The following is a 15,545-nucleotide window of genomic DNA, read 5'->3' on the forward strand; positions in this document are numbered from 1 at the left end:
CTACTTGATGAAGTGGCTCTCAGCATGTGTTCAGAAAAGGAACAGGGCATCTTAATTCCCAATATAGCTGCTAATCCTGTTTAATTCCCCCAAAGTCGTTCACTACTAGGTGGGTTGCCTTTTCTTTCTCAATGGAAAGACGGTTGAGTCACAGACTACAGGAATGGAGGGCAAGAAGGTAGTATTGGAATTTGTGGTTTGTTGGGAAGGTGCTGCTGCTCTATTTAGGAGTACTTTCAGAATATGCAACACTGAATTTTATTTAAACAAACATCTTTCCTCTGTTATTGTGGAACAACATTGACAGTTTCCGGGTTGTTTTCTATCTGTCTTATATTTTGAAATTAATTCCATTTTGACCCAGGTGAAAGTGAACTCTTCTGAGATATTTAAATATCTGTCCTTCAATCAAGAGAGTGGGTGTCGTTGCTTTCCGTATGAAGCCTGGATATTTCTCAGCCAAAGGATCTCTAAAATAGTGAATTTTCTGATAACTGAAAATTTACACATGGACAAACATGTAGAAAAGAGCAGGAAAAAATTAGATTTTTATGTAAAAATAAAACATGACTGTTTATATGCATGTAAATTGTCAGATATAATGAAATATTGTTTATGCAAATTTAAATTCCTACAAATAGTAGCAATCCTTGATGCTACTCCCCACAATTAATGTATTGTGTAGTTTCAGCTATATTGCATTTTCGTTTTTAAAATAATCAAAAAAAGCAGGATACACCATATAATTTTGTGGCATGTCATGATGAACTTTTATTCGTGCATATTTACAGGGTTTAAAGTACCTGGTGTTTGCTTTTTCTTTCTCATTTCCCCCATTGATCTTTGGATAAAAAATCTCTTGTCTCCAATGTAACTGTCATTAGATCTGGGCTCTCCTTTCTCCTCATTTTGTCCTTATAAGGCTATCCTGTTTTATCACTTCCTGCTTCAGCTCCTGACTTTTTCTCTCTTCCCCTCTCCCTCTCCTGGGTGGATGCTTTTTCTCCATGTGGCAGGGCTGTAACTGTTCACAGCTGTCTGAAACGCCAGTGGACCCGGGGCAGCTTGGAGTTTTAACTTTCATTTTACAAAGAACATCATGTTTGAATGTTTCAGCAGGCAAGTTATAACTGGCACTTACTTCTTATTCTTCTAGAACACCGAAAATCCCCCCCAGCACTTTAGAAGGGGAATCCTGACTGCGTTAAAGAAGAAGTGGGAGAACCCAGTGCTGGGAGCTGAGTCTCACACGGACTCTCTGCGAAACAGCAGCACTGAGGTCAGACACAGAGACCATCCTCCTGCTGAAGTGGCGAGCAGCTCTGCCTCCGGGGCCGAAGCTAACCGAGAGGAACAAGTCCATCCCAGAACTAGACTTGGATCACCTGCCGAAGCCCATATTCAGGACCCGTATCACCGCATTGAGGACAGTGAACCTCTCAACGACCACTCAACAGGAAAGAACAAAATGGAAAACTGTCTAGTAGGAGAATCCAGGCATGAAGTAGGAAAGCCCGAAATCAGTGAAAATACAGAAGCTACAAACAAAATAGAGAAATATAATGTCCCGCTGAACAGGCTTAAGATGATGTTTGAGAAAGGCGAACCATCTCAAACCAAGGTAAGAACTTGGGAGCATTTAAAACTTGATACAATCGATTCACATGAGCAAAGCTGGTTTTCTAATCCAGACAGTTTGAATAATGTGGAGCATGTGGTCTGCATGTCTTGAATCAAGTTCAGTGAGTTAATTAAAAATCTTGAATTATTTGCATAGATGGTAAGATTTGTGAGGTTCCCACCCAATTTCTTGTGAAATCAAGCTCACACAGGGCTTCAGGTTGATGTCTTAGAAAGGAAGAGAGTTTGATGTCAATGTGATTTTGTGTTTTTGTAAGCTTGCCCTTTTAATTTGTCTTCCTGTGTCTTTTGTCATTTGTCGGTTTGGGGGTGGAATTACTGCTGAAGCGTTCTCTTGGACACAGCTGCAGGCTGAGTGTTAGGGCCAGAGTTTAACGTTAAGACTGAGGCTTAGTTGTCTCTGCTAGCTGAATCCTTTCTCCTCTTCTCAACTTCCTCATCTGTGCCTTCCAACAAATGTTTTCTATCAGCTAAAATCCTCTCCCAGGAAAAATCAATGAAGATAGCCAGACTAGCTGTAGCCTTCAGGATTTTTGACTTGCAAATGCACAGGGTTGCATTTTCCTACAACTGTTAATGAAATTTGATCCTTCGTGTGGATTGCAGACCAGGTCCCCAGAGGGAATTACTTAACTAGAAAATGAGTTACATATGCTGGTGACTTATAACACAATCCAAGGGCTGCAGAACTGGTAAATTTTTCCAGTTTTCTCATACTTTCCTGCATATCTGGCTTTGTACACGAGGATGGTTTGTTATAACAGTCATTATAATGAAATAAACAGATATGATGGGTAGCAAAGCCATCATTTACTTTAGATTCCATCTAGATGGGAATGCTGAATTTTTTAAACTAAATATTTGGCCCAAATCCCTATATTTGTGGTAATGGTATGAAGCGTTCTTTCTGAGATAAAAATTAGATAACTATCCTAATCCTCAATTATATATGGGGTGACTTAGTCAGTTTCTTCCCATAACTTACAGTTCCGGGAGCTTTCCTGCCTAGAAACATTCTTGAGTGTTTAGGGCTCATCTATTTGAGAATGTAGAAAGAATTTTTAAAGATTTTCAAACCTAGAACCCTGCTCTGTAAATGAGTTTTAGCTCCATTTTAACACTGAAACCAGCTGGCAAGAGATGTAACCACAAAGCAGTTTTACAACTTTTCTTAAACTCTCATCCTTCCCAACTTTTCGTCCTCTCGGCCTGCCAACTCCCTCTTTCTTCTTTTTGGTCTTAATAAAAAAATTTTTTTAAATTCAAAAGGGAAAAAAGAATTTTAAATGGAAGGAAAAAAATGTCAGAAATCCTAAATAGAGAGGAAGGGGCTTTGTTGTGACTCAAAGCGCCATTGTAAGTCTCCTCCTCACAGACCCTGCTAAGGGGCAGAACAGCTGATGTCATGCCAGCACACACAATGTAGGTTCAGTGCAAAAGGCTGCTGCATGTCAAAACTGGCCTAAGGTGGGAAATGACTGGGATTGCAGCAAACAAAAATGCTGATTATGTGTAAGGATCTGGTGAGAGACTTTTTTCTCATAAGTGCCTGCTGAGAGATGGGTCAGAGCAAGCCTGTCTCTTTGTGGCTTGTCAGAGTGGAGAAAACATTCCTGATATAAAGAACTGTGAGCCCCCGGCCCAATTTCATAGGCACTGAGCAGCTAAGGGTCTGGGAAGATTGGGGGTGGGGTGATGGTTGTCCTAAGATTAGACTTTTTAAAGTGCCTTTTTAAACTTCTGGAATAAATAGTCACTTGTCACTTAATGGACTGCTCAGGGTGTATAATACACAGCAGCCCTTGGTTTTAATAGCTGTTTCTAAGTAAGTAGCATTATCCATGTTGGAAACAGTATAGATTACTTTTAAAAGTTTTGTCTAATATTTCAGTAAAACTGTTAAAAATTTTGTCTACTTTAGGCTAAGGAATAACTAATTAGTTTGAAACTAGGTTATGGTTATTGTTAACATAATTTCAGCTTTAATAAGGATAAGGCAATTTAATTAATTTGTTGTTCCACTTATTCATGCATTCCATGATTTTCTTGTATGTGCCCTGACCAGGGATCGAACTGCAACCTTGGTGTATCTGGAGGACGCTGTGTTGTAGGTGTCAGGAAAGGTACCATGTCCCTGACAGGTGGGCTCAGACCAAACTGGGTTCAGCAACCTCGGTACAGTGGGGCCTTGACTTACGAGTTTAATTCGTTCCGAGACAGAGCTCGAGCTCGTTAAGGAGCTCGTTAACTCAAATTACTCTGTCAACTCAATGCAAAAAATCGGCCAAGAGACAGCTGGTATCTCAAAAAACTCGTTAGTCGGGACACTCGTAAGTCAAGGCCCCACTGTACTTGGGTTCTGGCTAGGAAAGAATTCAGAGCAAGACCCAAACTATAAGAGAATATTTATTGGGTAAATTACAGAAGTAGAAAAAGTAATTCCTAGAAGAAATAGGTTTAGGAAACAAGTTGTAGAGGTAAAGGAAGGGCCCTTGGAGCTTGGGGTGAGGAAGCTAATTGAAAGGTGGGGGTGGGGTGGGGGGCGGCACTGGGTCCTCCCTCCTAAGTGTTTTAAGGGTGGAGATTTTAGGGGAGGTCCTAGGGGAAGATCTTAATAGAACATTTCCAGGTGTGTCCATTCAGGGTTGTGGTCTCCACTGGTTGATTGGCTGGCACCAGGACAGGGGGTCATTATTCCATGCAGCTGGTCCTGAGGTCAGCCTTGGCTGGTTTTGTTACTTATCTGGGCCTGGAGTTACAACTGAGGCCTAGATGTTATCTCTGGGGAGGAAAGGTCAGGGCATCCAAACCTCATGACCAGTAATATGCTAGAGGAAGTAAAGTCATCCCGGGGGCAAAGTCCTACTCTACAATTGATTGTCCTTTGCTAGGCACCTGGGCTTTCCACCTGGTGACCTTCTGTACCTGGCCCATTGTCCTTGCTCTGCTCGTGTTTGTCTGCCTACAACATAACCAACAGAGCTACCCGACCAGGGCCTCATGGTATATTTTAATTCTTCTAGTTAGTCACATTTTAGTTGTGTTAACTTGTTTTACATTACGAAGGTAAAATACTACATTGGCTGAAATAAACATGGAAATTTCCCTTGTCCCACCCTCTTTTCACTTCTTTGCTACTTCTCTCCCCTTAGACCTCTGAACCCATGAATTTCCCTTAGAATTTCTGTTCCTCTTATTATCAGGATCATTATATGAATGGCTACCATCAAAAAACCAACAAAACTTCACTTGTTAATATGAGAGAACAACTGTCCTTCTTCAAACAGTCCAACATTTTTGTGGTTTTCCTAAGTTCCTGGAAGTGACACCGAGTATTTTGTGTAGCTTTATATAACGCTGGTACATACCAGTGTGTATGTGTTGGTGTAGTGGAGCAAGCCCTTGAGAAAATAAGGAAAGTAAACTAAAGTCTGATCTGTGGTCATCAGCTATTTTATCTATAACCAACGAATCTATAATCTACATCAGAGAAGCATTTTATATTTGCCTTCTTGAAGAATGAGTAGGTGTCTATAGGGAATCTCTACATTGTTATAAAATTACCCATGACATTTTATCTTCTTTTCATGGTTAATAATTGCATGTGTTCCTTTATCAACTTAATGTCATCTTAATAAGATTTTTTCTTCTGCTTTCTTAATGTCTCAAGTAAATTATTTGGAATTAAATTCCAAGAAGAATACAGTTTTGAGGATGTTCATAATTGGTATCATTTGCATATTTTTAAATCATAATTTTAAGATGGGCTTAGAGAAGAAAGGGATTTGACAAACTCATCATTACAGTGGTCATCCTAGTGTAGGGTAGTATATCTTTAATTTGCCTACCAGAGAATTATAAATCTTAAATTGACCCAGCATCCTACCTCCATTAGATACATTGCTAGTGCTTTAAGTACAGATAACTGGTTTTGTTAAAGAAACACAAGAATTATCCTTGTTTTTCTATCAATGCTATCTTTCTCGTATATCTTATTAAAACTAAATTTTTGCTGATTTATTATTATTCACTCTTGAATAGTTTATAGCTTCTTCTGTGATTTCAAATGTAAAAAATAACCTCTGTATAGTGGATAATTTCTCATAAAGACCTCATACTAGTATAAAGAAGTTTTATTTATCCCTACTTAGTAACTGAGTAACTGTTTGGTCTTTTGTGGTAAGATGATAATGACCCAGGTATAAAGGTGCCAACTGGTGACCAGTCATCTCTTTTCTGCTTACTTTCATGCCAAATAACTACTTAACTGGTTTCTAACTGGTTTTCATTACAATAAAACATGTTGAAAAGTAATAGCAGGAAACTGGAACATTCTCTAAGCAATGTTGGCTACATTAGAGTTTGGAGGGGTCAGAAGGACATCATTTGCCTCCCAAATATTTACCACCTTTGTCTTCTTGCTATTGGACTCAGTCCTGGATTAGACATGGTGTGCATCCAGATGAATGTATTAGTCATTTCCTCTAGCCTTCTGACTTATCAATGAGTTACAAGGTGTGAGAAATACCTATTATGTTCGTAATCCAGCTCACTGCTCTGAGGCAGTAAAGATATTAAAATCTATATTTTATAGATAGAAATAGCCAAAGTCAGAGGGCTTAAATGATATACCCAATGTCCTGTGGCTGATTAATATCAGAACAAGGACTGAAATTGTGTAGTACCTTTTCTACCATATTACACTATCTTCATGAATATTATAATAACTGTTTATTGGATAAAAGCAACTGGCCATGGCCTTATACAATTTTGAAATCTAAGGAAATTAAAACATCAAGAGCTGTATTCTCAAAGAATTTAGCTCTCTATCATTTCTATTCACTCATTTTATAGTCTCTTAACTGAATAAAAAACATGAGGGCAATGAGAAGAAATACATTATAATACAGCAGATTTGTACTAAAACTCTTAAGTTAGAAGCTTATGGTTTGGGGAGGTTTGGTTTTCTTATATAAATGAAATAGTCATCTGAACAATTTCTCTCTCTCTGTCTCTCTGTCTCTCTGTCTCTCTCTCTCTCTCTGTCTCTCTCTCTCTCTCTCTCTCTCACACACACACACACACAGTAAACCAGAAAGGAGAAGAAAAAGCCAAGTAAACCAGGAAAAGAGTAACCATCATCACTTGTGCACAGTAATATCTTTATCATCACATAACTAGTTTTTACATGGTTTTAGTCACTGTATACTCACTGTTTTGTATGCTTATGCTTTATCTTTTTGTTTGGTCTTTTTTATATAGACCTTTCTGTATATCTTTCTAGTTCATGTAGTTATCCTTTTATGGCAACATGGTATTTCATTATACTGTTTAATCATTCCCCAATAATTAGGTTCTTTTTTAGCCTAATAAAAAAGCTCTGAGCACACCCTAACCGGTTTGGCTCAGTGGATAGAGCATCAGCCTGCGGACTCAAGGGTCCCAGGTTCGATTCTGGTCAAGGGCATGTACCTTGGTTGCGGCCACATCACCAGTGGGGAGTGTGCAGGAGGCAGCTGATCGATGTTTCTAACTCTCTATCCTTCTCCCTTCCTCTCTGTAAAAAATCAATAAAATATATTTTTTTAAAAAGAAGAAGCTCTGAGTATCTTAGCAGAAACATTTTGTTTTAGTTATTTGGAATGTTATGATCAAAAAATATAATTTATTAAATATTCTTCTTATATATTTTCAGCTTGTTCTCAAAGACTATATTATTTTATAACATCCATAGCACAATCTGAGGACATAGTCAATTATCCAGCACCTCATCAGCATTGGTTTTACCATTTTTATCTGTTTATATTAATTTAATAAGTATGAAGTAATGCCCTGGCTGGTGTTGGTTGAGTGTTGTCCCATATACCAAGGGTCGCCAGTCAGGGAATCATCCTGGTCAGGGCACACGTGCATGTTGTGGGTTCAGTCCTCGTCGGGGTGCATGCTGAGGCAGCTGATCAATGTTTCTCTCCCTCTCCTTTCCTCTCTCAAATCAATAAAGACATTTAAAAAGTAGGTATGAAGTATTACCTCTCCTTCCTTTTTTTTTTTCTAATTGTAAGAGTAACACATAATTTTTGTAGAATGCTTAGAAATACAGAAAATGGAGAGAAATCCCACCACTGGAGATGAGTGCTCCTTCTCTATGTGTTCTTTTATTTAAATTAGGTTTATTTTTTTCTAAGAAGGTCCTTGGAGAAGGCGATGTTTATCTCACAGTACTTTGAGAAGTTAAGGCCAGGTTTTATCTATACCCTCTGATAACCATTCATAGTTCAGCAAAGTCTCATTTTTCCCTAAAAGATATCCTTCCTCCACCCTTGACCTTGGAGGGATGAGAGTCTGCAGGAAGGTCAAAGTTGAAAGGTTGAAGGAAGTGGCTGAGAGAGGTAGGAGCCTATTAGTAAATTAAGGTGTTGAAAAATCAACTTTTAAAGAGAACTTTTTCTGAAAATAGGGTGGAGGGGGCAGGAAATCTGCTTTTTACTTGACATTTGGGACCTAACATTTTATTTCTTAAAAAAAAAAAAAAAAAAAAAAAAAAAAATTCCAGAGAAAAGAAATTCCACGGACCATTGGCTAAAAACTCCAAACTCTTATTCTATTATTTGTACATGGATTTGATGTGTTTATGGATTCACAGAGAATGTTTACATAGAGTGACTGCAGTCAGCTGACAGGAAGGAGGACGTGTGGGGTGGGGGTAGGTCAAGCCATAGGAAATTCCAGAGAGTCTTCCAGTGTCTTGTCTTTTCTGAACAGATTTTGACGGTTAAGGCTCCCTCAAATGTCTGAATAAAAAGGGCTGAAATTCAAACGAATGTGTTACCAAAGAGTGCTTCTGTATCACAATTCCTGTTTTTTTCTTTCTGTGTTCCTCTACTTCCTTGAGAAATATTGGAGGAAACCCCTCCTTCTTCCTGTGCTTCAGATTACCACTTTTAAAACGAGGGTCATAAAATTCATAGTAAATGCATTTGAGTTACATTTGTTATTTTGGATATTTGAGTGGTTTGGAGGTGAAAAGGCATTTAGAAAATGCTTAGTGCTTCACCTGGGATCTCATTAAAAGCAGCCTCAGATCTATATTCCTCCTCAGAACCAGTGTCAGTGTAACTTTGATTTCCAGAGACATTTCTGTTTTTCTCTAAGGCCAAATAGCTTTGCACAGTCACTTTTTTAGTACTTGAAAAAAGATACTAAGGTATTGATACCCTCATGAGCCAGAAGGCTTTTCTTTTTCCTAAAGGCTCTTTATTTAACCCAAAGATTTAAATGAAAAGCTAACAAAGATTGGAAATTTTATGCATTTAAAACCAAAGAAAGGCTCAGCCCTGGCAGGGCATATGTACTGGTTCTAAATGGCCTTGCTCCCAGTAACACCAGTGCAGGGCCTTCCCACGTGACTGTAAGTACAGACAGAAAACTGAACACTCAGCAGATTACGAATGTAACACATACTCTTTGATTTTTTAAAAAAATGTATTTTTATTGATTTCAGAGAGGAAGGGAGAAGGAGAGAGAGATAGAAACATTAATGATTAGAGAGAACCATTGATCGGCTGCCTCCTGCATGTCCCCTACTGGGAATTGAGTCTGCAACCTGGGTATGTACCCTGACCAGGAATCAAACCGTGATTTCCTGGTCCATAGGTCGATGATCAACCACGCCAGCCAGGCCACAAACTCTTTGAATTGTACTGGAACTTTACCTTGACAGGATGTAAGTATTGGAAATATTGCTCTAGTATTAAGAATGCAGAACTTGTTTCCTTTCGGTTTTTAAAAAAAAAAGTGTATTTTCAGGCTTTCTTTCTTTTTGAGCCTTGAACATTCTAATTTTTATAGTGATCATCTTACAGTGCAGCAGCATTTGTGATACATCTTTGGAATTTCCTTTACTTTAATTATCTGCAAATGAGAAATGTTTTGAAAAGAAAAAAAAATATGTATGGGAGGGTATCTGCCAAATTTATCTTTTCCCTTTGGCAAGTGATATTCATTTCCAGATTGGGGGCTGCTCCCGGAGCAACAGTAGGTTGCATCATATGAGTTACGTGGATGTGATTCATGATGCAGCTGATCTGAGTATAATGTGGCAAAGTTAGAGTTGCTACAGCTTATCTTGGTTTTTATTAAAAACTAGAGGCCCGGTGCACAAAAATTTGTGCACTGGCGGGCGGGGGCGGGGGGGTGTGTGTGTCCCTCAGCCCCACTTGTGCCCTCTCACAGTCTGGGACCCCTCAGGAGATAACCTCCTGCTGGCTTAGGCCCGCTTCCCGGGTGGCAGATGGCAGGCCCGATCCCTAGGTGCCTGCCCCACCTCCCCAGGTCACGTACACGGCAGAGCTGATCCTGGGGTTGGGGCGCCGCCCCCTTTGGTGCACAGGGCAGAGCCAATCAGGGGGTTGGGGTGCCGCCCCCGGTCGCGCACAGGGCAGGGCCAATCAGGGGGTTGGGGCGGCGCCCCTGGTCGCGCACAGGGCAGGGCCAATCAGAGGGTTGGGGTACAAGAATAGGGCTTCCTCGGGCCGATCGTGCCGCCAAGCCCCGCTGCCCAGGGCTGCACACAGGGGTCCCGCCCGCCCAGGGTCGCACACGGGGGTCCCGGCAGGGGGTGGGACTTAGGCGGTGTGATTGGGCCACCAAGCCCTGCCGCCCAGGGCCACACACGGGGGTCTCAGCTGGCGGCGGGGCTTAAGGCGACACACAGGGGCCCAGATGGCAGCTCGCGCTGGCCCGCCCTGCCTGAAGTATGCAAATTAGCCGCCATCTTTGTTGGGGTTAATTTGCATATCACACGCTGATTAGCCAATGGGAGGCATAGTGAAGGTATGGTCAATTACCCTTTTTGTCTTTTATTAGATAGGATAGATTCAGGGAGCATTTGAGATTTTGCTCTCAGGTATATGTCATCTGTTTTGGCTCAAACAAACTCATAAAAATAAAATAGATTCAACTAGCCCAGCCAGTGTGGCTCAGTGGTTGAGTGTTAACCTATGAACCAGGATGTCACCATTTGATTCCCAGTCAGGGCACTTGCCTGGGTTGTGGGCTCCATCCCCAGTAGGGGGTGTGCAGGAGGCAGCAGATCAATGAGTCTCATCATTGATGTTTCTGTCTCCCTCTCTCTTCCTCTCTGAAGTCAATAAAAATATTTTTATTTTTAAAAAGATTCAACTAACAATGTAAATAGCAAAGCTTATTTGAGGTAAATTATATTAATTGTATATTGAACTTGCAAGAAACTATATTCTTTTTGGTATGGCACAAGCAAACCAATCCTTGGCTCTGACTTCAGAAGTGGTATGTTTTTTTACTGGGGGGTGTGGGGGGACTTAAAATAACTGATAGTTCAGTCTTAAACTTTATTGTTGAGTTAATTAATCCATTGAACTTAGAGGTTTAATAGCTATTTACTAATGTAGAATTCAAAAGGGTACTAAGTCTGATCTGTTATACTAGATTTCAGTTATCTTTTCTACTTCATGTTATCTTGAGATGTAAATGATAGGATGTGGTTGAAGGCCCTCATTACAATCTGAATAAACATGACATGCTGCATACTATGGAAACATTCTATGCCTTTCTGTTGAGTCACTTTTCCAGGCTTAAAAATTATAATTTATAATTTTAATTAGAGGTCTACCTTAGATAGGAGAGATAGAAATATAGTGATTTACAGGAATCACAAAATACTTTACTCAAAAAAAAAAAGTGTATCGTTCACTTTTTTAAAAAGGCATTTTTAAAGAAAGGCATAGTCTCTTGCCCTCAGTAAGCTTCCAGTCCAGTAGAGGAACACACAGCAGTTTGATAAGCATTGTCATGGAAGTGTAACCAGGTACTTGGGTACAGAGGAACAACTAGATTTATGTAGGACAGGTAGGACAGACTTCATAGAGGGGAAGTTGCTTAGTTTACAGAGTCTTGAAGGAACAAGCATTTGCTAGACAACAGAAGGATAAAACGGTAATCCAGGTAGAAGGAACTAACTTACAATATCATGGACTTCACAACAGTTTGCTTTTCCTGGAGGGTAAAGGATGAGGAAGAGGATATACCCAGAAAGGGTAGGTAGGGGCCAGATCTAGAACTGGTCTTCTGTGACATACTAAACACTTTAGATTTAATTCAAGGAGTGATCAGGAATCCTTAAAGAATTTTAAACAGGCCTGGCCGGAAGGTCACAGTTGGATTCCCTGTCGGGGCACATGCCCTGGTTGTGGGCTTGATCCCCAGTAGGGGGTGTGTAGGAGACAACTGATCCATGCTTCTCTCTCATTACTGATGTTTCTCTCTCTCTCTCTCTCTCTCTCTCTCTCTTTCTCTTTCTCTCTCTTTCTCTCCCTCCCTCCCTCCCTCTCTGAAATCAATAAAAATATCTTTTAAAAGAATTTTGAACAGGAGAGTAACATAAATTATATTTGGGGATAATTGCTTTGTATTACTTGGGATAATGGCAGCATCATAGAGACTTGATTGGAAGGTAGAAGAGCCAGTCAGAAAGGTAATCAGTAGTCCATCCACTGTAGCAGCAGCAGAGATAAGGTAGGACGTGGAAGGGAAACAGCAGATATTGCCATCAGGACTTGGCACTTTGGAGACATATGTCATTGTCATCTGGGACATGAAGATTTCCCTCAATGATGTTTAAATTACGAGGCTTTCTGGTTAAGCTGGTTAGGTACTGATCATTAGCAGAGAGATAACCTTGATATAGTTAACTTATTTTTCCCTGGGCACTTGTGAACATGTAGTGCTTGATACTGATAATATGGAAAATATATACTTTGGAATTTACAAACAAATATAAAATTTAATCTCTTCTGGATTTTTATTTATAAAGGAGATTTGCAGTCCTCCTTTTTGAACATTGCATCAAGATTTCCCATCTTCTATCAAAATGTATTGCTTGGTTTTGTTTTCCAAACAGATTCTTCGGACCCAAAGCCGAAGTGCAGGCGGAAAGAGGATCTCTGAAAACAGCTATTCTCTGGATGATTTGGAAATAGGGCCAGGTAAGCAGAGAGTTCCATGTGCATGACGTTCTCTGGGAAGTACTCTTCAGTAAACAGTATCTTTTGGCCTCAACACCAATGCTTTTGAAGGAAGAGTGGTACAAATTAAATGGAAGTCTATCTGTTACTGTTATGGAGAGATGCATGGGTTGTCTTTCTCCATTGCTAGTGGGAGTGAGGTATCCCTTTCCCCATTGGGTGCTGCGTACTTATGATATCGAGAAAAATAATTTTCTGAGACTTGCATGGGAGGATGAGTGACTTTTATTTGCATGTAATTATGTCCTTGGGTTTCCAAAGTTCCATTTCCCTTAATCCAGTCATGGAAGACGTGCAGCTGGGGATTCAATAGAGCTAGCTAGAAGCAAAGCTAGTGTCCAAAGTTTCCTTTCCCTGGTGGAATTGGGTGCGGATTAGCATCAGGCTAGTTGCAGTGCATCAGTCCATTGTGTGGGGTCCACATGGCCATTGGCCATGTGGGCGAATGCAGGAGTGTGAGAGTCCTGCAAGGCAGGAGTTAAACACGAGCAGGCAAGAGGCAAGAGTGCGAACCAAGCCTGTGAAGCAGGAGGTCACAGATTCCTGGTTGGGGCACATGCCCAAGTTGCAGGCTTGATCCCCAGTGTGGGGCATGCAGGAGGCAGCCAATCAATGATTCTTCTCTCATTAATGTTTCTATCTCTCTCTCCCTCTTCCTTCCTCTCTGAAATCAATATAAAAAATTATTTTTTTTTTTAAAAAGAGTGTAAACCAAGACAGTGAACTCCTTTGTTTAGGAGCTTAGCTATCCCACGTCTTCCCAGGCTTGCTCTGGCTATACTACTCTGGCCAATGATCTGTTCCCAAGTGTGACTGACAGACAAGAACCTTTCCTTTATCACCCAGACTTGACTGGGCATGCATTTGAACTGCAGCTTCCTGGCAAAACTGTACAAATGAGTATAATATTTGGCCTTCTCTTTGCTCCTTTCCTACTAATTAATAATTAGGTTAAATTACAACAGTATCAATACAAGCCATTCCCAAATGTCATTGCTCTCCACAAACAGCTTCTCTGTGTTTTTAATCCATCCTTGTTAGTGGTAACCTGTGGTAAACATCTGGTACCTTTGCAGGATTCTAAAGGAAGTGCTACAGAGAATTTTGGCTCCATGGTCATTTGAGGCTTTAGGGGCTCTCATGGATGGGCAGTATCAAAATTGGTTATCCTGATCCCTGGCCAGACAGCTCAGTTGGTTAGAGAATTGTCCCCATACACCAAGGTTGTGGGGTCTGATCCCCAGTCAGGGCACATACAAGAATCAACCAATGAATGTATAAATAAAAGTGGAATAACAAATTGATGTTTCTCTCTTTCTCTCTCTCTCTCCCTAAAGTCAATAATAAAAAAAATTTTGTTTAAAGATGGGTTATCTGTACTACCAGTGGTAACAAAACACCATAAGGGTGGAATTATTATGTTTTGAAGGGCATATAAGGGTAAATGGAAGAAATTTATTCCATTACATTACAATAGCCCCAAATTGAGAATCTTAAAACCACTAAAGTCATATTTTATCTTCTAATAAAAGCATCTTTTTGCATACTTCCAGGTCAAGTGTCAACTTCTGCATTCAATTTGGAGAAAAGTGAGACTAGGCGAAACCTGGAGATCCCGCGCCTGTCAGAAACCTCCATAAAGGATCGAATGGCCAAGTACCAGGCAGCTGTGTCCAAACAAAGCAGTTCCACCAACTACACAGTATGTGTTCTGCATCATTCATTCATTTATTCATTCATTCCTTAATCCAGCAAATGGTCACTGGGCACAGGATCTAGAAATGTCACCAGACCCTGACTTGTGAGCCCTGGCTCCTTCCCTCAGCCTCCCAGCCCCCATTCCCTTTTCACAGAGATCCTACCTACCCTAGCTTTATTTCCATCCCTACCGTGTTCTGTCCTGTCCTTGCTTTCCTAGGCCTCATTCCCACCCCACTCATTTTTTGTATGATGTTACCATTCAGTAATGTCATAGAGTTTTTCTGTCTCTTCTGCTTAATCTTGTTGTTAAAGAAGTATTTTATTAGTTTTTACAGAAACATCTTTTTTTATTTCTGTTTTTTGATGAAAGAAAGGGCAAATGGTGTAGATATATTTGACATTAATATGGGTGGGTTTTTTGCAAATTTTTATTGATATATAATTCATATGACATAAAAATCACCATTTTAAAGTATAACAACTCAGCAATTTTTAGTATATTCACAAGGTTGTGCAACCATCTCCACTGTCCGATTCCAGAACATTTCCATCATCCCAAAAAGAAACCCCATGCCTGTGCATCACTTCCAATTCCCCCAGCAGCCACTAATTTACTTTCTGTCTTTATGGACTTGCCTATTCCAGACATTTCTTATAAATGAAATTGTATAGTATACAGCCTACTTAATCTTTACTCCTTGTGATGTAATGATTTTCTAAAAAATATTGGAATAGTGGATGAGAAAAGGGGAGAGAAATGACAAGATGATGTGCTCAGTAAGAACAAAAAGTTGGTCTTCTAAATAAAATGGAGGGTTTTTCTATTTTATACTTACCTAGGCTTAACTGGCAGGATGCCACTATGGCACTGCTTAATTGAAGTTGCCTTTTAAATGCCATTTATTCATATGTACACATGCATATATACACATGTACACACACCTATATATGTATCTTTCAAATATTTGTTCCAAGATTTCAAATTACAATCCATTAATTTCTTTTTTTTTTAATTATATTTTATTTCAGAGACGAAGGGAGAGGGGGAGAGAGAGAGAGAAACATCAATGATGAAAGAGAATCATTGATGGGCTGCCTCCTGCGAGCTCCCTACTGGGGATGGAGTCCGCAATCCGGAATCAA

At 40.0% G+C, this 15,545-nt stretch overlaps 1 protein-coding gene across 4 annotated transcripts in view; it reads left to right on the plus strand.

The window, feature by feature from the left end:
• LIMA1 (LIM domain and actin binding 1) overlaps positions 1 to 15,545 on the plus strand; it is a 97,216-nt gene that overhangs the window by 61,796 nt on the left and 19,875 nt on the right. For all 4 annotated transcript variants that reach the window (XM_070410253.1, XM_070410251.1, XM_070410255.1 and 1 more), the window contains exons 4-6: positions 1,157 to 1,621; positions 12,578 to 12,662; positions 14,255 to 14,403. In XM_070410253.1, coding sequence (XP_070266354.1) covers positions 1,157 to 1,621; positions 12,578 to 12,662; positions 14,255 to 14,403 — 699 coding nt within the window. The remainder of the gene's footprint in view (positions 1 to 1,156; positions 1,622 to 12,577; positions 12,663 to 14,254; positions 14,404 to 15,545) is intronic.

Source organism: Myotis yumanensis, unplaced genomic scaffold (genome assembly GCF_028538775.1).
Source record: "Myotis yumanensis isolate MYYU_CA2020_CCGP unplaced genomic scaffold, mMyoYum1.0.hap1 SCAF_3, whole genome shotgun sequence".
Classification (NCBI taxonomy): domain Eukaryota; kingdom Metazoa; phylum Chordata; class Mammalia; order Chiroptera; family Vespertilionidae; genus Myotis; species Myotis yumanensis.